This window comes from Diospyros lotus, chromosome 5, assembly GCF_014633365.1.
Source record: "Diospyros lotus cultivar Yz01 chromosome 5, ASM1463336v1, whole genome shotgun sequence".
Lineage (NCBI taxonomy): Eukaryota > Viridiplantae > Streptophyta > Magnoliopsida > Ericales > Ebenaceae > Diospyros > Diospyros lotus.
The window spans coordinates 16,909,849-16,936,934 of NC_068342.1; the positions used below are offsets into that span (position 1 = coordinate 16,909,849).

Below are 27,086 nucleotides of genomic sequence, written 5' to 3' on the forward strand. Positions count from 1 at the left end.
GTTGCAGGAGGTGAACAGAAGATTCGTACATGGGAATTGATGAAAGGAAAGTTGAGGAAGAATTTCTCCCAACTGATTACCAAATGAATCTATACAAGTCCATAATTTGGCAACATGAATTAAGTGTTGAGGAGTAAAATCGCAAGTTCTATAATTTGTCGACTCATGTTGAACTCAATGAAATGGATAAACAACTTACAGCTCACCATTTATCAGGTTTGAAATTGCTACTTGAGATCAGATGGGCATTATGCAATTTTCCAATCTTGAATATGCATATCAACATGCTCTGTGAGCCAAAAAACAGGTAGCTTGTTATGGCGCTAGGCATCCTTTAGTAATTTGAGGGACTGTTGTGTCAAGTCCCAAGGTTCCAGCTGCTGTCCAAGATTCAGAAAAATGCCCCATCCAAGAAAGGTCTAAACAAGCAGAAGTTTTGGAAGGTCAGCCTCTAGAGTTGTGGGGGGTTCAAGTCACAACAAAAAGGGGAAGGAACTCGTGTTGTGCAGCTTCAGTGCTAGCAGCAACTTTACACAATCTACCTTCCTTGTTCCAATTGTCATAAGTAGGGCCATGACTCTTATTCTTGTTAAATGTCAAGTTAATAGACTGAAACTGAAGCTGAGAATGAAGACTGAAGAACCTCTTTATGATGAATATATTGAAGATGGGGAGGAAGAAATTGACTTATTACCTATCCAAGGTGAAAGTCTTGTTGTATGGCAGGTTTTATCTACTCCTAAGGTGGTAGAACAGGAAGATCAGATATGCATGGCATATTTCACACCAAGGTAACTTGTGGAGGAAAGGTTTGTGATGTCATTATTGATAATGATAGTTTAGAGAGTATTGTATCAAAATCTCATGGATACAAAAGAATGATGATATATATACTGGTCACTTCAAGATGTTTGGTTCAATTTAATATGAGTGATGTCCACAAATATGAGATATGGTGTGATATTTTACCAATGGATGCTTGTCATATTTTATTCAAATGTCCCTATTTATTTGATTGTGATATGAAACATCATACCGAGCCAAACACTTGCACTTTTAGCATGGGTAATAGGAAACTTACATTGCAGCCTATGATGGAGGGACCTATGAAGCTATTAAAGGGGACAAGTCTAGTTATTTCTCAATCCTAACTACGTTGAGAACAGGACTAAGGAGTTATTAGGAGTTCATCCACTGGCTGGAAGAATTGTAGAAAATGAGAGGTGGAAGAAGTTTCATATCCACTGCAAGTTAAGATGTTGCTTGATGAGTTTGCAGACATTATGAGTGGAGACTTGCCTAAAGGGTTTATTAGAATTATTAGTATAATTAAATATATTGCATATTGTTGTTAGTGTTTTTATTTATTTATTTTTTTGTTATAACTATGTATAATTAGGCTAAGTTCATAGGCTAAGCCGATAGATTATTAGGCCCGTTGTGCCCATTATAAATAATACACTAAGAGACAAATCTCTTAGATTTTTCTCTCATAATTATTTTCTCACATGGTATTAGAGCCACTGGTGAGAAAAACCCTAGCCACCGCTGTATATCTTTTTTTAGCGGCCTAAAAACCCTAGTTTTCTTTCTTCACCATCACTATTCACGCAAAAAAAAAAAAACCCTAGTTTTCCTTCACGGTCATTATTTACGCCAGAACATCACTATCCGACCGTCATTTGCTGGAACCGACCCCACCCTAGGGTTCGCTGCCTTCAGGCCAAGTTGCCACTAGAAAATCGCAACCGCCGGAGCTCCCACTCGCCCCCACGCGCCACCACCACGCACAGTCGTCCGCCCCCACGCAATGGCTCGTGAAGGCGCGTCCATCGGACATTTTCTCCCTACTTCTCCAAATCAGCTTGCCTCCCTTCCCTAAGCCTATTCCCGGTGTCAAATCCTTGCTATGTCTAACCTCAGTGACTGCAATTTCTGTTGGTGCACATGGTATGTCATCTTCTTCTCATGTTGTTCCTCCAGTCGAATCTTCAGCCCTTGTGTCTCAGGCTTCTCACTCAGGAGAAGATAGAGGTTGTAATAATAATTGGACACGTCTATAGTGTACCTTTTGTAAGAAACTGGGTCATCTTGAGGACAGGTGTTGGAAGAAACATGGTTGGCCCGCTGCTCCGCCTACATCATCTCCCAGTACAGCTCATGCATTCCAGAGTGATCCTAGTTCTGCCCAATTTGCACCGGGTTCACAGTTGATACCTATGTCTGCAGCTGAGTATGATGTTTTTTTGAAGTTTCAGGCCACCCAGCAGTCTCATCCTGGTAATCCCGTTGCTTGCGTTGCTAAAAGCCCATCTCTTGGTCCTTGGATTATAGATTCTGGTGCCACTAATCATATGTGTGGTAATGAACTTCTTTTCTCTTCACTTACTTATTCTGATACCTGTAGTATTCTGATACCTACCTATAGTTACCCTAGCTAATGGCACCAAAACTGCAGTTAAAGGGATAGGCTAAACCACACCCACTTCGTATTTATCTTTAAATTCGATTTTATATGTCCTTGACAGTCCTTTCAATTTAATTTCAGTTAGCCAACTTATTAAAATCCTTAACTGCTCAGTCAGTTTCACTCCTACCTTTGTTTGTGTACAAGATCAGGGTACAGGGCGAACGATTGGCATCGGGCGTGAGTCACAGGGTCATTATCATCTTGTTGTGCCGATGGCTTGCACTAGTGCTACTTCCCCATATCTTCTCCACTCTCATCTTGGTCATCTCAGCCTCTCCAAATTGAAGAAATTAGTTCCTAGTTTGTCATCGCTGTCTATTTTTTATTGTGAGTCATGTCAACATGGTAAACATGCATGTAGTTCTTTTTCCAGTCGTGTCAATAATAGGGTTGAGGCTCCATTTTCTCTTGTGCACTCTGATGTATGGGGGCCCAGTCATGTCACTTCTACTCTTGGTTTCTCATATTTTGTTACTTTCATTGATGACTTTTCTCGTTGCACTTGGTTGTTTCTCATAAAGAGTCGGTCTGAGTTGTTTTTTGTTTTTCAAACATTCATTGCTGAAATAAAAACACAGTTTGGAGTTTCTATATGTGTTTTACGTAGTGATAATGCCCCTAAATACTTTACTTCTCAATTTATTACTTTTATGACTACTCGTGGCATTCTGCCTCAATCTTCTTATCCTTATACACCTCAACAAAATGGTGTTGTCGAGCGTAAAAATCGCCATCTCATTGAAACTGCACGAATACTACTTTTACATGCCAATCTTCCCACCAAATTCTGGGGAGATGCTGTTCTTACTACGTGTTATCTGATCAATCTCATGCCATCTTCAATGTTAAATAACAACATTCCTCACTCTCTTTTGTTCCCCTCCCAGCCCCTTTATATGTTTCCCTTCGTGTATTTGGATGTATTTGTTTTATGCATTCCTTTTCACCAAGATAGGATAAACTTGTTGTTAAATCCCTCAAGTGTATTTTCCTCAGTTACTCCTGGTTGCAAAAAGGCTATAAGTGTTACTCTCCTGAGTTGAACCGCTATCTTATATCTGCTGATGTCACATTCTTTGAACAACAATCCTTCTTCTCGGTTGTTCAGCCTGATTCACAACGTCTTGACCAGGTATTGCTTATTCCTTCTCTTTCATTGCCCTTATCAGATCCGTCTATCTCCTCCTCGGTGGACCCTTCACTTCCATCTTTTGATCCACACTTCCCGAGTCCTCCACTTCTCACTTATCATCACCGTCCTCATCCTGCTCCTGGCATCGGCATTCCTCTTGAGTGCGACTCTCCTAACTCACTCTCTCCGTCAATGGTCACTCCTGCCATGGATCCCCAACCCGACAGCCTTCTTATTGCACTCCGCAAAGGTACACGCTCTACTCGCAATCCACATCCTCTTTATAATTTTTGGTGTTATGACCGTTTGTCACCTGCTTACAGTGCTTTTGTTTCGAGCCTTTCTTCTTTTTATATTCCTAAAACCACAGGTGAAGCCATGTCCCATCCTGGTTAGCGTCAGGCTATGTTAGATGAGATGGGTGCTTTGCATTCTATTAGCACTTGGGATTTGGTGCCTTTGCCGCCAGAAAAGACTCTCGTTGGTTGTCGGTGGGTATTCACCCCTAAAGTGGGCCCCAACGAATAGGTGGAACGTCTTAAAACCCGTTTGGCTGCCAAAGACTTTACACAGATCTATGGGCTAGATTACAGTAATACCCTCTCCAGTTGCTAAAATGGCCTATGTTTGCCTATTTCTCTTTATGGCGGCCACGCATCATTTGCCGCTCTATCAATTGGACATTAAGAATGCCTTTCTTCACGATGATTTGCAAGAGAAGGTTTATATGGAGCAACCACCTAGTTTTGTTGCTTAGGGGGAGTCCAATGTAGTCTGCAAACTCAAAAAGTCTCTCTATGGCCTGAAACAATCTCCACGAGCGTGGTTCGGCAGGTTCAGCACTGTGGTTCAAGCATTTGGTCTCACTCGAAGTAAAGCTGATCATTCAGTTTTCTATCGATATTCTTCTTCTTTATGTATCTATCTCGTTGTTTATGTAGATGGCATTGTTATCACAAGGAACGATCAGGTTGGTATACAAAATCTGAAGGAACATCTCCATCAACGCTTTTAGACTAAAGACCTAAGCAAACTCTGGTATTTCTTGGGTATTGAAGTTGCTCAATCAAGAGATGAGATCTCAATCTCTCAGAGGAAGCATGCACTTGACATCTTAGAAGAAATATAATGAATTGCAAACCAATTGACACCCTAATGGACCCAAATGTCAAACTCTTGTCGGGACAGGGGGAGTTTTACTCAGATCCTGGAAGGTATAGAAGATTGGTAGGCAAACTAAACTATCTCATAGTCACTTGTCCCGACATTGCTTTTACTGTGAGTGTGGTGAGTCAGTTTCCCAATTCTCCATGTGATTCTCACTGAGACACTATTATTCAGATTCTGAGATATATCAAACAAGCACCAGGTAAAGAGCTACTCTATAAGGATAAGGGGCACACAGATATTTGTTGTTATGCAGATGCAGATTGGGTCAGCTCTCCTTCTGATCGTTTTGTGAAGTGTCCCCTATGAAGCTTGTTTGTGATAATCAAGTTGCCTTGCACATTGCTTCCAATCCAGTGTTCCATGAGCGAACTAAACATATTGAAATCGACTGTCACTTTATTAGAGAAAAGCTGGTTGAAGGTGTTATTGTTACAGAGTTTGTTAACTCCAGTGATCAACTTGTTGATGTCTTCACTAAGTCTCTAAACGGTCATCGGATAGAATATATCTATAACAAGCTTAGTGCATATGATATCTATGCTCCAGCTTGAGGGGGAGTATTAGAATTATTAGTACAATTAGATATATTGCATATTGTTGTTAGTGTTTTTATTTATTTATTTGTTATAACTATATGTAATTAGGCTAAGTCCATAGGCTAAACCTATAAGTTATTAAGTCCATTGTGCCTATTATAAATAACACACTAAGAGACTAATCTCTTAGTTTTTCTCTCGTAATTGTTTTCTCATAGGGTTGCCACCAATGAGAGACATTCAACATGCAATTGATCTAATTCCAAGGGCTTCCGGCTGCCTTACCAAACCAAATTCCGTATCACATGCCACCAAAGCATAGGGTTGAAATGCACTGCTAAGTGGAAGACCTAATTACTAGAGGGTTGGTGCGACAGAGTAAGAGTCTTGAGTTATGCATGCATTACTTACTCCAAAGAATGACGGATCATGGAGAATGCATGTGGACAATTGAGATATCAATAAAATCACAATTAAATACAAATTCCTCATTCCAAGGCTAGATGAAATGTTAGACCAGCTTGTTGAGGTTCTTATGATACATAATTTAGATGAAATGTTGGACCAGCTTGTTAAGGTGCTTGTCACAATTAGTGACATTCTTTAAGTGTAGGGAATCAGAATGAGTCGCTTCCATAATAAGCATGTACACGATTACATCCTCTTAATAGAGGAAAAAATTACAACATAAGGAAACTAATCTAATTGCAAAAAGAAATATACATAAAGATACATATGAACAAGTTTAGGAAAGTTTCCTAAGTTTGATTTAGGAAGTATCCTAATTCAGAATTGGAAGCTTCAAAGGATCTATTTCTTGCAATATTCTTGTGAACCAACACTCTCCCTCAACCTGATGAATGAATGTCTATCATTCCCAACTTGCTTATTAGAACTTCAAATCTCTTTCTAGCCAGCCCTTTAGTCAACACATCAGTCACTTGATTTCCAGATGATACATAGGAAATCCGAATTAGACCAACATCCAACTTTTCCTTTATAAAATGTCGGTTTATCTCTATATACTTAGTCATGTCATGCTAAATAGGATTGTGAACAATATTAATAGTTGATTGATTGTCACAAAATAGGTCAATAGTACCTTACATCTTGATCTTCAAGTCTTCTAAAATAATTCGTAGTCACAACAGTTCACACACAACCCAAGGGCCATGGCCTTAAATTCTACCTCCGCACTAGATCTTGTCACAACACTTTGCTTTTCACACTTCCAAGACACAAGATTTCCCCCAAAAAAACACACAATATCTAGTGGTGGATCTTCTATCAACTATGGAACCATCATAATCTGAATAAGTGAATCCTTGCACATTTAGTTCAGTCCCTGCTTTAAATAAAATGCCTTTACCTAGTGTGACTTTTAAGTAGTTCAGGATCTTCCTTACAGCTTGCATGTGCTCCTCGGTTGGGCTATGCATGAACCTACTTACTAGGCTGACAACAAAAGCAATGTCAGGCCTAGTATGCGAGAGATAAATCAGCCTGCCAACAAGTCTTTGGAACCTTCCTCTATCTACTGCCTTCCCCTTCAAGTTAGGATCCACAACTATGCGAGAGATAAATCAGCCTGCCAACAAGTCTTTGGAACCTTCCTCTATCTACTGCCTTTCCCTCCTGTCATCCCTATTTCAGCCAACAAGTCAAGTATATACTTACACTGAGATAGGTAGATTCCAGCCTTAGAGTAAGCAACCTATATTCCCAAAAAGTATTTGAGCACCCCAAGGTCTTTGATCTAAATTCCTTGGCTAATTTTCCTTTGAGGATCTGTTGTTCTTCATCATCATTTTCGATCACCACTATATTATCAACATATACTAAGAGAGTTGTAACCTTTTCACTTGAATGCTTGAAGAAGAGAGTGTGATCCCCTCTACTTTGATAGTATCCCATGGACTTCATTGCCTTAGAAAATCTACCAAACCATGCTCGATGGACTATTTGAGCCCATACAAGGCCTTTTTAAGCTTGCACATTGTACCTACTTCTCTTTCCTGAAAACTAGAGGGTAATTCCATGAATACATCCTTCTCTAAATCCTCGTGTAAGAAGGCATTCTTTACATCTAGTTGTTGCATCTTCCACCCAAAATGAGCTGCTAGGGATATGAGAATCCGTACAGTGGTCATTTTTGCCACGGGGGCAAAAGTCTCAAGATAATCTATGCCATAAGACTGAGTATAGCCCTTGGCCACTGGCCTAGCTTTATACCTCTCCAATGTTTCATCAACTTTATACTTCAAATTAAATATCCACCTACAGCCAACTAGAGCGAATCCCTTAGGTCTAGGCACCAACTCCCACGTCTGATTCGTTTGTAAAGCATTCATTTCCTCTAGCATGACTTGCTACAATTTTTGGTCTTTTAGGGCCTCTTCTACTGACTTAGGAATAACAATAGAATCAAATGAGGTTAGGAAGCTTTTGTGGTTTTGGGAGAGACGATGGTAGGACAGGTAATTGGTCAAAGGATGCAATGTATAGCTTCTAACCCTTTTCCTCATAGCAATTGGTAAGTCTAGATCATTAGAAATAGGGCTAGGAGGAGGTGAATCTGATGATTGTGCAAATTCCATACTTGGGTCTGATGCTGATGCAGGCTGAGACTTCACAATGGGGTGCCTCCTTTTGAACACATAAGGAGAGCCCTTAAACCTAACTGGGGATGGTAACCTTGGGACTGCTTGCTCAGTACATGCTGAAGGCAGAGGAGTAGAAGCCGAGAGTCAGGTAAGTCATGTGAGCTTCTTGGTGCTAGTGTTAAATCAGGAAATGCATCCAAGGAGCCTTGGTCCTCATATTCTCTAGTCTCCCCCTAAGGACCAAGCTGAGGAGAGCTAAAGAAGAGCTGAGATTCGAGAAAGGAGACATCTTTGGAGACATAAAACTTCCTAGAGGGCGGGTGATAGCACTTGTAACCTTTTTGGGTTGGTGAATAACCTAGGAAGATACACCTAAGAGCGCGTGGATCAAGTTTAGTGTTCTAAAAGGCACTAGGCACTAGTCGGGCGCCAGACTAGGGCCTAGCGCCTAGGATGCCTAGGCGGGGGCCTAGGCGAACTGCTATTTTTTCTTTTCTTTTTTTTTAATTTTTAATGTAATTTTATGTTATTTTTAAATAAATCAAAGTTAAAAAGATAAATAAAATTTATATATATATAAATCAGAAATTTTTATATATATTTATATAAACATTTATAAATATATAAACTTTATATAGAAACTTATATATATATATATATAAACTGGGATGGCTAGGTCAACTTGGGGGACGTATACCCAAATGCCGCAGATCCGATTGTAGCGCCCGAAGACCACCACCTAGTGACCCTCCCGCTTGAGCTCATGAGCTGCCAGCAGGTGAGCTTCATTGCCTCTACGCCATAGCCGCCATCAAGCTCCATCCTTGCCCACGCATCTTCGTTGACTCAAGCTCTATCTCCCCTACCTTGAGGTCGCGATGGAGTTGGAGGTAGCGATGAGGTACCGACAGCGTTGAGGCGGCGACATTCAGGCAGCGGCGACCTTGGGCTAGAGAAGAGGGAGACCGCTGAGAGGTAGGTAAAAAATTAGGCGTCCCAGGCGACTAGGCGCTACCTATGCCCCAGTGGCGGCCGATTAATCGGATCGGCGCCTAAAGGGCTAACTAGGCCAAATTCGCAGCAGCCAGCGACCACCTGGTGCCTCGTCGGTGCCTAAGCAACTGCCTAGGCCGATTTTTAGAACACTGATCAAGTTTGTCTCAGTGAATTTTGGGGATGTGAACAAAGCGCACACAGTCGAACATTCAGAGTGGAAAGTAGAGTATGCAAACCATTTTGATGTCTTGATAGTGGTTTAGTTCTAGCCACAACCCCTTCATCTTATTGTAATACTCTATTACAGTGGAAACTCCTTGTCTTGTCCCACTGATCTTAGTTTTAACCTCAAATTACTGAGGCATCTTAAACCTTTGAATAGGTTTGCCTCACAATCTCCTAAATATTCCTAGCTGAAATCAAAAACATAAAGTTTCTACTCACCTCCGACTACATGGTACTCTATAGCCAAGACATGATCAATGAGTTTTCAGTATCCCATCCTATGAAGATGGGATTTGAATCCTTTGGAGAGGGTCCGGTTAGGTGACCTAGCTTCCCTCAGCCTTTAAGGAACGTCCTCACAAGCTAAGCCCACTGCAAGTAATTTCTACCATCTATAGGAAAGGTGCATCCCAGGAAGATTTCCTGCTCCTATTGATTGTTGATCGATTGGATTTGATTAAGCAATAGTCATCGTAGGGGTTGCTTCAGATATTTCAGACATGATTTAGGAAAAAAACTGTTGAGCAAAGAGAATATTGGAGTTGGTAAACGATGGCTGAACAGAGACGAAGCACTGGAGGCTTCGGAAAGAAGTAGAAGTGCAATGAAGGCACTCTAGGGTTTTAGGATGAATGGGAGGATGTTAGTGGCTTTGATACCATGTAGGAAATCATAATGATTCGCTTCAATAATAAGCATGTACACGGTTACATCCTCTTATAAAGAAAAAGATTACAACATAAGGAAACTAACTATAAGGAAACTAATCTAATTTCAAAAAGAAAGATACATAAAAATACATATGAAGAAGTTTAGAAAAGTTTCTTAAGTCTGATTTAGGAAGTATCCTAATTCTGAATGGGAAGCTTTAAAGGACCTCTTTCTTGCAATATTCCCGTAAACCAACATTAAGACCGACTTAAAATTACCATCAAATCCATCTCAACAATAGGGATGAATGGAAGAACATGCGCAAGATGGCTAAGGTATTAAGGCCTTTCCTAGGTTATTTCATCATTGTTGCATTTTGATGAAATATAGTTAATAGCCGTGACAAGAATGAGCATCTACATTATGTTAAACAAGTTGTTGAGGTTCTTAGATGTGAGAAGCTCTATGCTAAGTTGCTAACTTAAAGAAGTGCTCTTTTTTGTGTGATCATGTTCTATTCTTGGATTTTATTGTATCAGCTAAAGGTTTGAAGCTAGATCCCAACAAAGTTAAAACCATAATTGAGTGGCATACACCTTGGTCCTTTGGAGATGTCCATTGCTTTCATGGTTTGGTTTATATTTACTAGAGGTTAATTTGCAACTTCAGTGCTATCATGAGTCCTATTCAAGGAATGCTTGAAAGGCAAAGGGTTCACACGGACAAATACAACAAAAGAGGCCTTCAAACATATCATGAAAACCATGGCCCAAACACTTATTCTAATCAATATTGTTAAAGGCGCGACTAGGCGCAAGGTCCCTCAAGGCGCAACCATCTCGCCTTGCCATGCCCAAGCGAGGCGAGATCCAGCCAGGTATGCCTAGGCTATTTAGGCGCACCTCCCTTAGGCACACATCCATCAGGCGCAGCTGATTTTTCAGCATGTTTTATTTTTTAAACATTTTTCTGTTAAAACTTAAAGAGAAAGAAAATAATAAAATACAATATTAAAAAGTCAACAAAACTCAAAAATATCATGCTCCAACTCATCTGATTTCTAGAAGGCCAAGAGACTACACCTCCAAGGCTCCAACTCTCTTACGCAGCACTCACTTCTCTCACACAACACAACAACTATAACTGATCAAAAGATCATGATTTGACATAGGCTGATGTTGCTATGGCATCTGGTGTTGAAGAAGCTAATCACTCAACTAGATCAAAAGCGACTTCAACTTCAAATTTGACAAGGGGGAGGGGGACAAGGCATCAACTTCAAATGCTCCAATGGATCTTAACGAGGAAGAAGAAGATGGAGAGGGAGATGATGTAGAAGAAGATATTGGAGATGATACTTCTGATGATGAAAATATGGATAAATTTGATCTTGATGATGAGGATGATTTCTAGTTTATTATGTATATCTAGTTAATCCTAATTAAAATTTAGCCATTTAGGACCTATTAATGGTTTAACGTTGATCGTTTAACTTTTTCTTTTAAGTTGACTATTGATTTAAAGTCTTAAAACTAACATTTTTTGGTGGGTTTTGCTTAAGTTTAATGACATTTTTTGTACTATTTTATTGTCTTTTAATTATCTATGTTAAATACTAATTTTGTTTTTTATTTGTGGTGTTTAAATGTCGATTCCTTTTTCTGACTTGTTGAAATATGGTGGGATTTAATTGCTAAAATTTACAAGTATGTCATGAAGTATGTTTATGTTGTGATTTATTTAATATATGTTGAATTCTTGAATTTTTGATAACATAAATGTTGATATGTGATTAGGATCTATTTTATGACTTATTATTCAATTAAGAAGTATATTTTTTTTTCTTCTTAGTCAGCATGCGCCTTGCACCTACCAAGCAGGCGTTTCGCCTTGCGCCTTGGGCCTTTTAACAACACTGATTCTAATACTACCAGATTTTAACATGCTCTTTGTGGTGGATTGTAATGCATCCAACATGGGGATAGGAGCTATTCTTAGCCAAGTGGGAAAACTTGTTGCTTTTTTCAGCGAGTTGTCTGCTGCAAAGCATTGATACCTATGACCTAGAGTTCTATGCTCTGGCTCATACTGTTCATAATCAGCAACATTGTTCATTATATCGAGATTTTAAGACGTATTCAAATCATGAGGCACTTTGATATTTGAATTCCCCCCACACCCCACCCACCCCCCCCCCCCCCAAAAAAAAAAAATAAATAAATAAATAATCCAACACATGCAGGGTGAAGTGCTTTATTACAACAATTCTATTTACTTCAAAGCATAAGAAAGGGGAGTCTAATAGAGTGGCCAATGCATTTGGCATATGAGGTTTCTTGTTGGCTACCTTTCATCATATTTGTCAAAAGGATGCCTGCGCTCAAGGCTCAACTGAGGGTGCCTCCCTCAATGGGGCACACACCTAGGCTGTAAGGTTCATGCCTCACTCAACCTAAGAAGTGAGGTGCATGCCTTTTCTATGTCATTTTTTTTTTTATGAACTTGTTAAAATCTAACCAGAAATGACTAGGAAAAAAATTAAAAGAAATTTGAGAAAAAAATAAAAACACCCAATAAGCTATCCAATAAATGTGCACCTTGCATCCAAAAGGCGTGCCTAGGCTCCAAGAACTCTTACACCTTTAGCCTTTGAGAACTATGCTTTACATGCCCAAGTCATTGGCTTTGAGGAGCTAAAAATTCAATTCCAAGCATATCCCTATTTCAGCCATGTGATAAGAAGTTTGCATACACACCCCATGAAATCCAATCCTTTTTTTGTGCAAGATGGATACTTATTTCAAGGTAACTCATTATGTACATTAGAAGTTCTTTGCATGAACAAATCATTCAAGAGCTTCATGGAAGTGGTTTGGGAAGACATGTTGGGCAAGATAAAACTTTTGCAATGGTGATTGTATGTTACTATTGGCAGAAGATGAACCAGGGTCTTGAGAGATTGCAAAAGGCCATGCCTAAAAGTACTAGGTTATATACAAGAGTTTACCACTGGCTAGTTACCATTGGATTCATCTTAGTGGATTTTACAGTTGGATTGTCTAAAACTATTAGAGGGCATGATTCTATCGTTGTGCTAGTTGATCAATTTTCCAAAATGACTCACTTCATTCCTTTTCCAAGGACTATTGACACAGACCATGTGGTTGAATTGTTTTCCAAAGAAATAATATGTTTATATGGTATTCCTACTACTATGGTGTCAAATGGACATGGGAATTTATGGGAGAATTTTGCCACTCTTTGTGGAGGAAATTGGAACTCAATTGCAATGTTCAAGCACTTGTCATCCACAAACAGATGGGCAAACTATAATGATGAATAGTAGAGTCTTGGCAATTTGTTGAGATGCCTTGTTGGAAACATGTGAAGCTGCGAGACACCATTCTTCTTTATGCTAAATTTGCTTATAACAATTCAACGAGCCAAACTACTAAGAAGACTACCTTTGAAGTTGTTTGTGGTCAAAAGTCTCATCAAGTATGACATAACATCTTGTGTAAGAAGCTTGAGGTAGTGAAACAAAAAGGCTTTTGTTAATCATTTTGGAGGATTCACGTAGAGGTATGTGCTTCCAATTAAGCAAGCACCGAACTCTACAAGGAAGGGGCAAATCAACATAGGAGATGATGATCAAATTTTAGTGCATCTTAGAAGAGAAGTTTACTGAAGGAACTTGTCATAAGGTCAAGTCTAGAAAATTGGATCGTGCAAGATTTTGGGGAAGATTACCTCCAATGTTTATTATATGGTAGAGCTTTCAAATAATCTTTGAACCAGCTCTATGTTTTAATGTTGCAAACTTATTTGATTTCTTTGGATTTGAAGGGAACGATGAGTCTACCACCAAGGAATGGGTTAATCAGTTGCCAAAGAAGTCAAGAGAAGTTATTGAAAAGGTGCTTCATATGAAAGAGCCTCATTCTCGTCAATGCAATCTCTATCGTTGATCTCTTGTCAAGTGGTTGGACAAACTTCGAACAGAAAGCACTTGGATATCTAAAGAGGAGTTGCAAAAAACTGATCCTATCATTTAAGATCAATACATCGAAGTATTCTCATCAAAGCCAAGTCTTCTCCACCCCAGAGTAATTGATTTAGGAGCAAATTAAATTATAAAATAAAATCAGTTTACTGCTGCAGCACTGTTCAGTTTTGTTTCAGAGACCTTTTGTCTTTTTAAGTTACTCTTATCAGTGTTTCTGGTCGTTGAGCTTCTAAGGGTTTTTAAGTGCTAGAATTTTTCTTAATTAGGGGGTTGATGACAATAAAAGATGTTCTTTTGATGTAATCAGGGAACTTTTCAGATTCTACAAGAATTCCAATACAGGAAGAGAAATCTTTCTTTTACCCAGATTTGAAACCCAAAAGACAACCTTTTTTGTAGTTTTCAACCTCAATTTGCCCATCTTTCAAGTTTTCTCTATAGCTAGGGCTTGTTTTCCTCCCATCAGCATGGTAAAGGCAATGTTATAAACAACTACCAATAATCAAACTGCAAGGTTAAGAGAACTGATGATTTCACAGGAAACAACCAAAGAGAATCAGTAAAACTCTCATAGGTCACTGCTAAGAAAAACTAGCATCTTAAAGACACTAAGATTGTTTCTCAACAATTTTTCTAATAGAGAAAGAAATTGGGACCTCATCATTAAATGCACTATTTTTCTAAAGAGAAAACTGGAGAACCTTGTTTAATAGTTATCAGGATTTATACTAGAATCCAGAAAACAATTTAAAATAGTTCTCAAGAGTTTTCCTTTATAAATTGAAGAATCATTTCCCTTGCTTTCTGAATTGGAACATGCTTCTCCATGTTGAGGTTTAATGATTTTTTAAACAAAAAAGATACGGTTAAACACGGTTTGACATTTCAATGTCTCATGTGTATTCCTTTCTCTCAATAATGCTATTTCATTCTCAAGAATCCATTTAGAGAGAGAGAGAAGTTGCAATTTTATAGTCAGAAAACTCTTCAATTTTTTATTAAAAGAATGCATTCTCTGATACTTCTACAGGAAAATAAAACTGGAAATAGAGATTTTAACTGGAGATTAGAAAAAGAACTGTTTTCTACAACTGAACAGGCCCCAAAAATTTTGCCATCCACCCCCACCCTAAAGTAACTCAAAACCTTTGAATAAAATCAGTACTTCAAGAATAGAAATCAAAGATACCTTTTGCCCGATCAATTCAAGCCCTGAAGCAAAATTCTCCAGGCGAGCACTTCCATACCTCTCTCTTTCAAGATATTCCTGCAGTAAGATTAGAAGTGAAGGACAATAAGATAGCAAGCAGAGGCATATGTTTATAATATACCAATATGCAACCTTCTTATACCACTAGATCAAATTGAGTGCCCTTCACAAATGCAACAAGCTTGGATAATTCTTTTCCCGACATTAAATGGCTAGCATGGGTTTCCAGGATATTCTTAACAGAAGTAACATGTGCATTCTGCTCTTTGAATGAGGTGCTGCTCCCAGAGAGAAAAAATTTAAATGTCTAATTAGTAGCCTTTGAAGTGCAGAAAGAAATTGAAGGCTTTAAATGGCATGCAGATTAGTTAGTGGAAGAAAACATTACCTTTTAGAGTCAAAAGATTGCCTCCTGTAATTAGATGGAACAAGAAAATACCCTAAGAATCTGGGCGATAGTTTGTCTGAGTCTGTAGCTGAAGGTTCATACTCCCTTCCAGATCTGAGCAGAAATCTCACCTAGGATTAAAGAAAAATGATCAGCTTTTGATAAAAACAGTAATGGTGCCAACCATCTAACCAAATAAGCATAAAGCTATGTCAAAACACATACCAGCTCCCCAGCAAGCTCATATAAAGATTCATCAAGCGTTGCCTACACAATTTTCAAACTTCTTGTCAGGTATATATTAGGGAAGCTTTAATTAAACACATACTGTTTACCTGTAATAACCGTAAAGCACAGTATTGACTAACAGCAGGACCCTCTAGTTTAGCAATCACCTGTGGCATCAAAAGGAGATAAGAAACGAAAAAATACAAAAGGATAAGCATTTGAATCATGGATGAGCAGCTTGAAATTTCTCCAGTAAATACAAGATTTTTCAGGAAATCAGCTTATCATGAAGAAAATTGTAATGAGCATGTTTCTCACATTTACATTATAACCATGGCATTATTCTAGAGTTGACCTGTTAGTTCCATTTTCAGAATTGTTATTTCCGGTTTCCATTTTCATTTGCGCACAAATGAAACAATGAAAACTTGAAAGACTTTCCTGTCACATCATTTTCATTTTCATATGGAAAGAGTTTTGAACTTTAAAAACAACTGTTTCCTGGTTCCTAAAACTTAATATTTCGCCAAAAAAAGTTTTCCTGGAAACAGTGTCCAGAAACAATTTACCAAAGTGCATTTCCAAATTTTTGTCTGGAAACAATAAAAAAAAAAAGTTCCAAACCAAATGAGAATCCATGTTTTTACATAAAAATGGCATTTACTATTTAACTCTCTTTTGTGCTCATGATCTAGTGACACACATTGAAAAGAGATTTATGTCACCAATTAATTGCACTTTTCAAATTTCTTGATTGGGAATCATTTAAACCTCTTTCGGTTGGTTGTTAGCAGGGGAGGTAAAGAGGTCTGGTGTATCAATTGTTCTACAAGAAGGACCGCCGTTCAAGGAGTCTTCCCCTTCCCCCTCATGGGGTGCTCGTAAAGGTTGTACTAGATCAAAGTTACACAGGTCTGAATAAGCAGGCCACATCTATTAATTAGTTTACCAAGATTAATGTTATGATGAAGGTGTAAATATACTTGAGATACAATTCTGGAAAGACCAACTTTACAGTACCCCACAGTATAAATTCTTTGTTTTTTTACTTGGGGAAAAAAAAAAAGAGAAAATCTAACAAAATTCTGTGAAGAACCTCTAATGAAATGATGCTAAAACATAATCAGTAAAAGTGAGTAGTACTTACAAGTATGTAGCAAGCTGCTGTCCGGTACCATCTCCGCTGGAAGCATTCCTCAAACAACCTAGAGAACATAGACGTTAGGACTTGTATAAGAATTAAGTTTCAAAAGAAAAAAAAAGGTTCAAATCAGCAATGTCAGAATTCACAATCCCATGAGATAAATCAAAACACTAATCAAGGCCATGAAACAGAGTACTGAGCAGCTGTCCAGAATCTTAGGTTGATGCTAGATCCCAGTAACAAGGTGCTAATAGCATGGAGCCAATAGAAACTTAAACTTGGGTTATTTGCACAAAGGATTACTCTTGAGACTCGAGGCATCTTCTCACGCTAACAGCTAAGCTTCTACATCACTAGGCAAGCCCCGTGGAAAAATCTTGTCACAAACAATTTAATTGATTCAGCTTAATTTTATAGGCCAAGCCAATGGTGCCCAATAGAAAATATTCAAGATAGCCACTATTTCTAAGTGGTTGTTGGGTAAGACCTACTTGTATATATTTTAGAAACCTAATCATTTGTTTCTTGAAAGAGAATAAGGAAGGACCTTTATTTTGCAGTACTCAGTAAGATTATAGCAAGAGTTTATGTCATTATGCTGTTCAAAAAGCTACCAGGTACTCCCTACAGCCTCGTGGAGGCATGGAGAATAAACAAGCAAGATGGGCAAGAGAGACACAAAACAGACTAAAAGCAAGTGATATTGAAGATATCGTTTCCCAATAAAGTGCAAGCAAAAGATATCTTGCCATCTGCTTTGGTTAATAAGTAGGCAAGTAACTTTGGGTTAAATAAGAGTAAAAAAGAGGTTTGCTGATTATAATATTTGAATTTAACTTTCAATCTCTTCACCTTTTTTTTTTTTTTTTCTCTCTTTTTTTAGGCAAGGAGCAAGTCAAAATTTCAATTTTTAAGTCAATCTAATGACGTACTCCAGACATGAATTGCCAAATTGAACCAAACCACTGCATTCACATACCAATCATCTAAAAATAAAGAAAAGGATTCATGCATAAAACCATGGATCCAGAATTTTGTTGAGGGAAAGTAGGATCTGATACAACCAGCTGAAGAGATGGTCCAGAGCTAAACTCTAGATTATTTGCATAACTGGCTGCTCTTGAACTTGAACCTGCATTTTGGTTTTGAAAACCTCAGCTTTTTCTTTCTTTGGGGGAGGGGGGGCTATGGCTCCCATAGTATTACTACTTCACACACACACAACATGACAACAATCTAATACAGATCCCAGACAGACCCAAATGAAGTTACAGTCTCCAGAGAGAAACAGAAAAGGAAACAATCTTATTGACAAATTGCAAACATTGCCCCTACAGTTGAAGTATCAATCATGTTGAAAGAAAAAAGAATTTCCATCCTTCAGCTATGATCCAGTTACTCTAAATGATTTCATGATATTAATCACTTTGAAAGAACTAGTTAATCTAACACTCTGGATCAGTGTATATTTTGTTGCATTCCATTTCCTTGAAGTAGCAATGTCAAACATTTCTTTTGTCTAACAATGGCACAAGGATTTATCCATGTTATACCTATATTCATAAATAAGTACCAGTAATACAGATAAATCAAGATAATACATGAAGAGAGATACATACTCTGTTGATCTTCCAGCAGCCAAAAACAAATCTGCCCAGTGCCGACCATCAGTTTTTCTTGCAACACTAACAACGACATCAAAGTACTCAGGGAAGTTTTTAATTAAACCACAGGTTTTCTCCAACAGAGACTTGTTGGTAGCATGCTTTGGGACTGAGATCTGGTTTTTATTTGCACTCTGCCTGTAATATTGTAGTTAAAACCAATCAAAAACTGAAACATGAAAATTTAATCCATGGTTAAGGCATATGGAGAACAGAAAGTGTCAGCAGGTCTAATAATGCCAATCAGGCCTACTAACAAGGGCATCAGATATAACACCCCCCCCCCCCCCCCCCCCTCCTGGGGGGAAAAAAATATCCCTTCATTCAAAATTGGAATTTATATTTCAAAAATGCAGAAAATTAGGGATGGTAAAGAGAACCAATCCCAAGGGGGCTTGGGGCAGGGTCAACAGCTTTTGACTGGGGGTTGGGGCAGGGTGGGGCAAATATCCAATAACTTTTTCTGGGGGCCAGGAGAGGATTGGATTATTAATCCCAGCCAAGCCTTATATAGTATATATATACAAATCTAAAATTATATTTATATAGTATATATAATAAAATTATATTTTTTATTTTAAAAAATATTGTGTGTGTACGTGTGTGTTTTCATCACCGTCAATTAGGGTTAGATAACTTAGATTGACTTATAGGGATGGGTGGGTACTCTGAACTATTTTATGCAGTTAAAGCACAATTTATTCTTGTAGTTCAGTACTGGAACGGCAATCAAAATTTGCTTGCTTTTAGATTACGAATGTTTTATGGTTCGTAATTTCTTATTATTTTTATTGTAAAATATTCGATATAAAAAATTTGAATTTTTTTTTTTTTGTTTTTTGGAACAGGGATCCTTGTTCCCGTTGGAGTCAGGGTTGGGGTCTAGTTTTGCTGCCCTCCCAGGGAATGGGCCAAGGGTCCAGGGTGTGAGGTCAAAGATGGGGAGGCTCCCCCGCCCCATTGCCACCCCTACAAAAAATTTTAAGTATTGCAAAAAAAATAAAAAAATAAAAGAAAAGAAAAAAGTTCAGTAAAGCCCCCATTCATTTAAGCCTCATTCTCATGTAACTCCAGTACTATCATACCAGCATAGCCATTTTGTCCATTAAATCTTCAAATAGTTGAGAAGTACATGGAAGTCACAAGGTTTGAAAAAAAAGTTTGAATTACCAGGAAATTTCAGCGTCAAATACTGTGAAAAGAAGCCACTCCAGGCTATGGGAAAAGTGAGGCTTCTCCGCTGATAATTGTGCCAAACGCAAGGCTTCCTCGCTCTTGTCCCTCTAGAAAACACAAATAAGATGTAAGAGTGGGAATCTTTGGAAGGAAAAAAGTAGAAATAAAAAGAGTAAACAGCATGAGCGAATGAATCATTATGTTGAACTCCGCCTATTTACAACCAGTTTCAAGCCCGGATAAAGGAAGAGAGTTGCATTGGGTAGCTGACAACTAACATAAAACTTGTCAGCTTAAACAACATGAATTTTAGACAAATGAGCAAATCATTGGGGCATAACCCTCTTAGTGGTGTGCTGCACTGCGCTTGAATGAGCAAGGATCATTGAGTTAGCGTCGGGATATGGTGTTAAATTGCAAGATTCTCGCATTTTCATACAGAGATATGAGTAAAAAAGTCAGTCCAAGATCATAGATTTAAGGATTGGATCATGGAAATATTGAGATTGAGAAAAATCTATTAATGGCGAACGTGATGATTGGGAGAAAACTTAATATGATGTGCCTCCAAAAGGGAGATGGGTAGGAGAGAGAGCGAAAATGTTAACAAAATCTAGATATAAACTTTGGTACTCAAGGAAGGAAAAAAATGAACTACGTGGAGATTAATAAGGATAAGACTTTAAAGGATGGTAGTAAATGTAAAGAGAATGGGCCAGGGGATTATTGCAGCTAAAGTTGTTCTAGGAGAAGAGACTATGAATATTTTTAGCACATATGCACCACAGGTGAGGTTAGGAGATGAGTTAGAGACAAAATTTTAGGAAGATTCAAGGGTTAGGTAGAAGAAATACCTAGATGAGATCATTATGTGCTAGTAGCGTATGTTAGGGTGTAATTAGCTGTATATTATGATAAGTTAGGGCTGCAATATTATTGCCTAATTTTATAGATTTTATTCCTATATGGATAGTTTCCTATTCCTGCATGGTTAGTTTCCTATTTTATTCTGTTTCCTCATACAGGAATAGAATGCTGTCATGAACCTAGGGTTCAAGACGGACTGAAATGGACAATCGGAAAGATCCGACTGAATTAAGGTTAAGAGCAGAATGTATTAGAGGGAAAATTGAAGAAGAATGGGGAAGAAATTAGAGAGAAAATGAGGGAGAGCAGAATAGAGAAATGAGGGGGAGATTGTAGAGAAATTGTAGAGAGAGAATCAAATTTCAATTATCAATTCAAGCATACCCTCTCTTCTTACAATGGGCCTTTTTATAGGCCTTAGCTAGCTCCCTAACTAATTTCTAACAGCACCCATGTGCTCCTAACAAACACTCAAATATCTCCTAACAAACTAATATAACTAATTACATTATTGCCCTTCTAATTACCCTTAGTACATGACAATTTCCCCTCCTTGAAATGTTTCTTGTCCCCAAGAAACTTATTACCACCTAGTCATTGCTTCTTTATCCAATGCCCGCCTTCTCTATCTGATTTTTCTTTCTTTCTTTTCTTGTCCTTCTAGGCCTTTTCTTCTTCCTCGTTCTCAAGTATCCAAGATCAATTCCTGTCATAATTCGGCCTAGAACTTCAATAGGAGCAAGTTGATAGAGTTCAAGTTCAATACTAGCAGCAGTTGTTCCTACACCTCCATGGTGCACCACAGCTGCAAATTGAAAGATATCATCAGCATCCTCGAAATGCAGCAATGGAAGATTGCAGATTTGCCTTGGACACTCATACCAAGGCTGCTTGTGAGCATTAACCTTAGGAGCTGGTGCAACTTCAATTTCAGCCAACAAATCATCCTTCCATGTGTTAGACAGCAACTTGGATTTTCTAGTAGGAGCAAAAACCAACACAGCAGCGATAGTTTTGTTTTCTTCAGCAAAACCTTCAACTTCTTCAGCTACCTCCCTTAGTTTTGTTCTAGCTACATCCTCTTTGGCAAAACCTACAACTTCTTCAACTACCTCCCTTAGTTTTTTTTCTAGCTACAACCGGCCTCCAAAATTCCTCACCCCTTTGAATTTGGTGCTGGTCGAGAGGACTACTTTCATGATCATAACTCATAGAAAAATTCCCTTGGCTGAAAGCGAAATCAGCATCTCTTTCTTCAGCGAATGTATCCTGCCCCCTTGAATGATCACGTGAGCTGCCATTAGATATCTGAGAAAGAGCAATAGGGAGATTATTTGAGGCTAAACATCCACTAGAAAAACTCCCAGCAGGCTGTTGAACTCCTTGAATGGTTCCTGCATGATGAAAAACAGGTAATGCAGCACCAGATTGAGTAGAGAATGATGTGGTAAAAGACGTCCCAGTACTCTTTGGAATATTTGAAGTCAATCCATTCATCCCACAGCCATGTTTTGCTGCAGAAATATCAACAGCAGCCTCAAAATGCAGCAATGGAGGTTTGTATTCTTTCCTTGAATACTCATACCAAGGCTGTTTGTGAGCATTAACATCAGGAGATGCTGCAACTTCACTTCTAGCCAACGATTGCTCAATGATTGACACCTGACCAAGTGTCTTAGCACTAGTAAGAGTGCTTGAGAGGTTGTCAATTGATTGATTGCCTTCCTCCAATTCCTTTTCCTCACTTTTTTCTTCCTTCGGCTTCTCCATTTTAAGAAACTCCTCTTTGTTGAAATTTCCATGATAGTCATCAAAGTATTCAGCAGGAAAATTGTAATGATACTCCTTAGATAGTATCATTGCAAACTCTTGCAACTTCTCGCGGAACATTTGACCAAATTCCTTGCACTCTTCATCAAACCCACTGCTAGTTCCTTTGTCCAATTGGCTGATCCCCTTCTTATGTTCCTTGTTGCTGCCAACTGAAAGTGCAGCCTTCTTTGGCTGCCATTGAAGCTCCATTCCAGCTGAAAATGAAGCATTCTTTTGCTGCAATTTAGGGCTCATTTGCTCCATGTATGCACTGCTCCCCTTGGCTGCCTTTGTTTCCCTTTGCTCACAGCCTCTCCTAACTTCATGAGTAGGACACCCCACTGAAAATGCAGCGTTCTTTGGCTGCCATTGATGCTCCCTTCCAACTGAAAAAGAAGAATTCTTCTGCTGCAACTGAGACTCCAATGGTCTCAGATATGCACTACTACCCATGATTGAATTTTCACCAACAACATACTTCGACGGCCAAGGAATGGGAGTTATATACATGCTTTTGTTTTGCATGTTGTAGCAGTTCCTAGACTCGCCTCAATTGCAACTCAAGAGTCGGGCACCCACTCCTCTTTGCCTTTCCACTTTGACCCAAGTCAGCCAAAATCTACCTCTTGTTTCCTTTACTGACAGCTTGAGAATTATTGCAATCGCTGCCATCAATCAAGACTTACAACAGCTGCGACCCACACCCCAATCACTGTCCAATGGCTGAGGCCACTAACTCTCCTTCAGAATTTAATCTAAGAGATGCTCACCTGCTCCAATCTGCCACTAGATCACCTTCGGATTCCAAAATCACCAGCATAGGTTGGAAGGCAACCACAACCGTAGCACACACAGTGCCAAACAAGGCAGCAACGCCCCACAGAAATCTGGTTGGAATTCTCGATCAAAACTGCAACACCACAGCCGCCCCTACAGGAAGCTTATCGATATGGGCGGACTGGTCTTCCGGTCTGGGCCATCCGCTTCACCCTCGACAACTCACGCTCGCCTTGGACAGTCGCAACCCTCTGGCTGTCCACGGCACCACCTTCGATGGACTCCTTACTCACTACAATCCTAACCGACTAGCTGAGAATCACCGGTTCCGACGTCACTCCTTAAGTTTGCTTGGATGGTCGAGATCGGCTCTGCTTGCGATCGCTATGGATTCACGATCGCCTCCCCGCCAACTCCTCCTTCTCACCCAATCACCAACCACGGCTGGAGGACTACCGCCTCCTTAAGTTCTCCTTGATCGACAAGTCCTGGGAATCGAGTTACGATCGCGGTAGACTCCGATCACTCTAATCTGCTCCTTTTCGATGCCTTAAATTGCTGTTCGACCAACTTCCTAGCCTAACTTCCTGCCTCGCTCTAATCAGAATTGAGAGAACCATGTCTTCCTCCTCTTGTTCTACCTACTCACTGGAACCGATCGCTATGGACCAGCAACCTAACTCACCCCCGACACTGCTATTGAATTCACTAGACCAGATGCGCGACTTTTGAAACCAGCTCGCAACTCCAAATCTAGCTTTCGCTAATCGCTGGCCTGCTATACTTTCGAAATTCGCCGACCTACGATTAGCTTCCAGAAACGACCAGCTGCTCTGCTCAATCAATTCCGCCGAGAATCAACTACCAAAATTGCACGAACCACAACCGAAGAACGACCGCTCTGATACCAATTGTCATGAACCTAGGGTTCAAGATGGACTGAAATGGACAATCGGAAAGATCCGATTGAATTAAGGTTAAGAGCAGAATGTATTAGAGGGAAAATTGAAGAATGGGGGAGAAATTAGAGAGAAAATGAGGGAGAGCAGAGTAGATAAAGGAGGGGGAGATTGTAAAGAAATTGTAGAGAGAGAATTAGATTTCAATTATCAATTCAAGCATACCCTCTCTTCTTACAATGGGCCTTTTTATAGGCCTTAGCTAGCTCCCTAACTAATTTCTAACAGCACCCATGTGCTCCTAACAAACACTCAAATATCTCTAACAAACTAATATAACTAATTACATTATTGCCCTTCTAATTACCCTTAGTACATGACAAATGCATGTACGTAAGTCATTATACACCTCATTTCTGACATATACTTTCACATTATTTTATTCATATGGTATCAGAGCAGTTTCAACTCTATCCCTACCTGCCTATCGTCTCTTCCATCCTAGGCTTCTGTTTTTTATTCGTATCAGAGCAGTCAATCCTTGGCTATGATTTTGATTCGATTTGAAGGTGAACAGAGCCGACCATTCCTCGGTTGTGAATTCTGGCAGTCCGTGTTCAAATTTTGCAGGTGAAATCAGTTTCAGTGATTCCAACAAAGGAATTCTCAGCTGAGAATCTGGAATTTTTAGCAACTGATTCACGGTTGCTACGGGTGATAACGGCAAATTAATGGAGCTGATTCAAAGGCGACTTTCCTGTTGTTGTAACAGAGCAGCTGATCAGAAATTCCTGTTCAGCTTTTGAAGGCGTCTTGGCTAGGCGGCTCCGATGGTGTTTCTGGCGATTCCTATAGCAGTTCCAATTATCAGAAAATGTGGGCAAGCAGACAAGGCGACTCCAATTGGAAGTCTGACAACTCATAGAAGCAGAACAGCAGGTTGATTCGCAGCTGTTTTCTGAGGCTATTCCAGTGTGCGTTAGTAAGGCGAACTTGACAGCAAGCAGAGTCAGCGAATTCAAGCATTCCAGCAAGATCAATTGGTCTTGGCTGTTGAAATTAAAGACTGAACATAACTGAATGGAGATTCCAGACAGTTTTTACAGTCGATCTAGGAAGGCGAAGCAGATTCAAGAGATTCTGTAACCCTAGGCGATTACAGTACGCCGTGAGAAGGCAGAATCAGCAGTGGAATTCTGGTGACCACAATCAACTGCGATTGAGATTGAATTGTCAGAGCATTCTGAGTCGACTTGAAGGTAGTTGAGACAGATCGCAATCGAGCAAGCAATTCTTGAAAATGAGCTAGAGGCGATTTAGGAAGTGATTTAGTAAGCTGAGCTACAGGCGATTCTAGGCTGTGAAATCCGATAAGTTTCATTCGAAAATTGAACGGCGAAGCAGACTGGTGAATTCTATTTGTTGCATTAGAGTCGACGGACATAACGGGCGAATTCATAGCAACCAATAATCGGCTACTGCAGTGGACTCTAGTGAATTTCTGCTATTGAGACAGTGAAGCGAAGTAGAGCTTTGAACCTTGGCCTTCGACAGTTAATCGGATGTAGGAAGCAATGGTGGATGGAACAAGAATGACGCAGATGGAGGCGCAGCTTCAGCAAGTGACAGCAGCCATGTCAGACGTGCAGACGTGAGTAGGAGCCATTGACAAGGTGATAGATTGGAAGCTGAATCACGCGTTCTCTCACATGCACGAGGAGATGACTGATAGACAGCCCACAAAATTCCACTACCAAAGATGAAAGAAACAAGGGCAGAATAGGGATTGAAAAGGCCATTAGGCGCATGTGCAAGCCACAAATTCGGTTAAGGGGTAGAATGGGAAGAGCAATCATGGGGGGCATGTCCAAGCAAACAGATTCCGTTGAGGAGGACTGGGGGAGCTAACAACCTATAAATAGGAAAACAAATAGAATAGAGAGGGGAATATTTTTTTGGTGAATATTGTGGGAGAGCTTGGACCTCTCAAATGTCCATTTTTCTTTGATTTTGTTAATTCCCAGCATTGTAATTCCCTTCTATTCTCAGTAATACAAGCTAGACTATCATCAGAAGCCCACCATTTGGTATTAGAGCAGAAAATCAATCCCCATGGTAAGCCTCACTGAGTGAGTACGAGACTTGGAGGGGCGATTGGACAGATTGCACAGTGGGATGGACTCGCTGAAATCGGAGATGCAATAAATGTAGAGCTTGGAGAAGAATATGGCAATCATGATGGAGCAATTCAGCCTCATGAAATTGAAATGGGAGGAACAAAAAAGGGAGGGGAAGTGCAAGGGAACACTGGAGCAACCCATGCCAAAATCCACTTTGAATTCTAGGATTTCCCATGGTGTTGAGAGCAGCAGTAGAGAAAAAGGGGAAATGGGCGACGGAAATTGGAGGTGGGAAGTCTGTAACAGAAGGTTGGAGATGCCAACCTTCAACGGAGACAATCCAGATGAGTGGTTGTTTCGAGTAGAAAGGTATTTCGAAGTGAATCAATTGACAGAGTCGGAGAAAATTGAAACAACAACACTGTGTTTCGAAGGAGGAGCCCTGGCTTGGTAAGAAGGGGATTTCGAAGTTGGGAGGAGCTGAAGATCCACCTATGTAACCAATTCTGGTCTTTGCAGAAGGGATCAATGGAGGAGAGGCTCTTAGCCCTCAGGCAAGACGACTCCATGCAGGAATACCGCCTCCTCTTTGAGATTTTGGCGACCCCGGTGGGCGAAGGGCCTCTTTGTTAACGAGTTAAAGCTGAACATCAAGGCAGAAGTTAAGGTGTTATAGTCATTGGGTCTAACGCAAATCATGGAGATAGCCCAGCGAATTAAAGACAAGAATCACATACACCAAGCCCAAGTTGGTCCTAGACCAAGTAGAGGTAAAATCGTCCCTAATCTGACCCACTTGTCAACCCGCATACCCTTCGTTTCAAACATGAACCCCATCACCAAGTCAGCCACTCCTTACGGACCAAGGCCTCCAGCCACTGTAGGAGCAGTTGTTCCACCCTTCAAAAGGCTGAGCGAAGCCAAATTGAAAGCCAAGAGAGAAGGAGTTGTGCTTTAGGTGTGATGAGAAGTATTCCATTGGGCATCGGTGCAAAAATAAGGAGCTATAGGT

At 39.7% G+C, this 27,086-nt stretch overlaps 1 protein-coding gene and 1 non-coding gene across 6 annotated transcripts in view; one reads left to right on the plus strand and one right to left on the minus strand.

Annotated features, from left to right (window-relative positions):
• Positions 1-27,086, minus strand: part of LOC127801965 (uncharacterized) — a 62,977-nt gene that overhangs the window by 2,827 nt on the left and 33,064 nt on the right. For all 5 annotated transcript variants that reach the window (XM_052337540.1, XM_052337538.1, XM_052337539.1 and 2 more), the window contains 8 exons: positions 19,594-19,706; positions 18,379-18,561; positions 16,763-16,820; positions 15,723-15,782; positions 15,613-15,654; positions 15,388-15,518; positions 15,142-15,277; positions 14,979-15,056 (listed from right to left, as the gene is read on the minus strand). In XM_052337540.1, coding sequence (XP_052193500.1) covers positions 14,979-15,056; positions 15,142-15,277; positions 15,388-15,518; positions 15,613-15,654; positions 15,723-15,782; positions 16,763-16,820; positions 18,379-18,561; positions 19,594-19,706 — 801 coding nt within the window. The remainder of the gene's footprint in view (positions 1-14,978; positions 15,057-15,141; positions 15,278-15,387; positions 15,519-15,612; positions 15,655-15,722; positions 15,783-16,762; positions 16,821-18,378; positions 18,562-19,593; positions 19,707-27,086) is intronic.
• LOC127802925 (small nucleolar RNA snoR35) lies at positions 21,861-21,941 on the plus strand. Its single transcript, XR_008023375.1, has one exon. It is a non-coding gene; the product is annotated as a small nucleolar RNA snoR35 (small nucleolar RNA).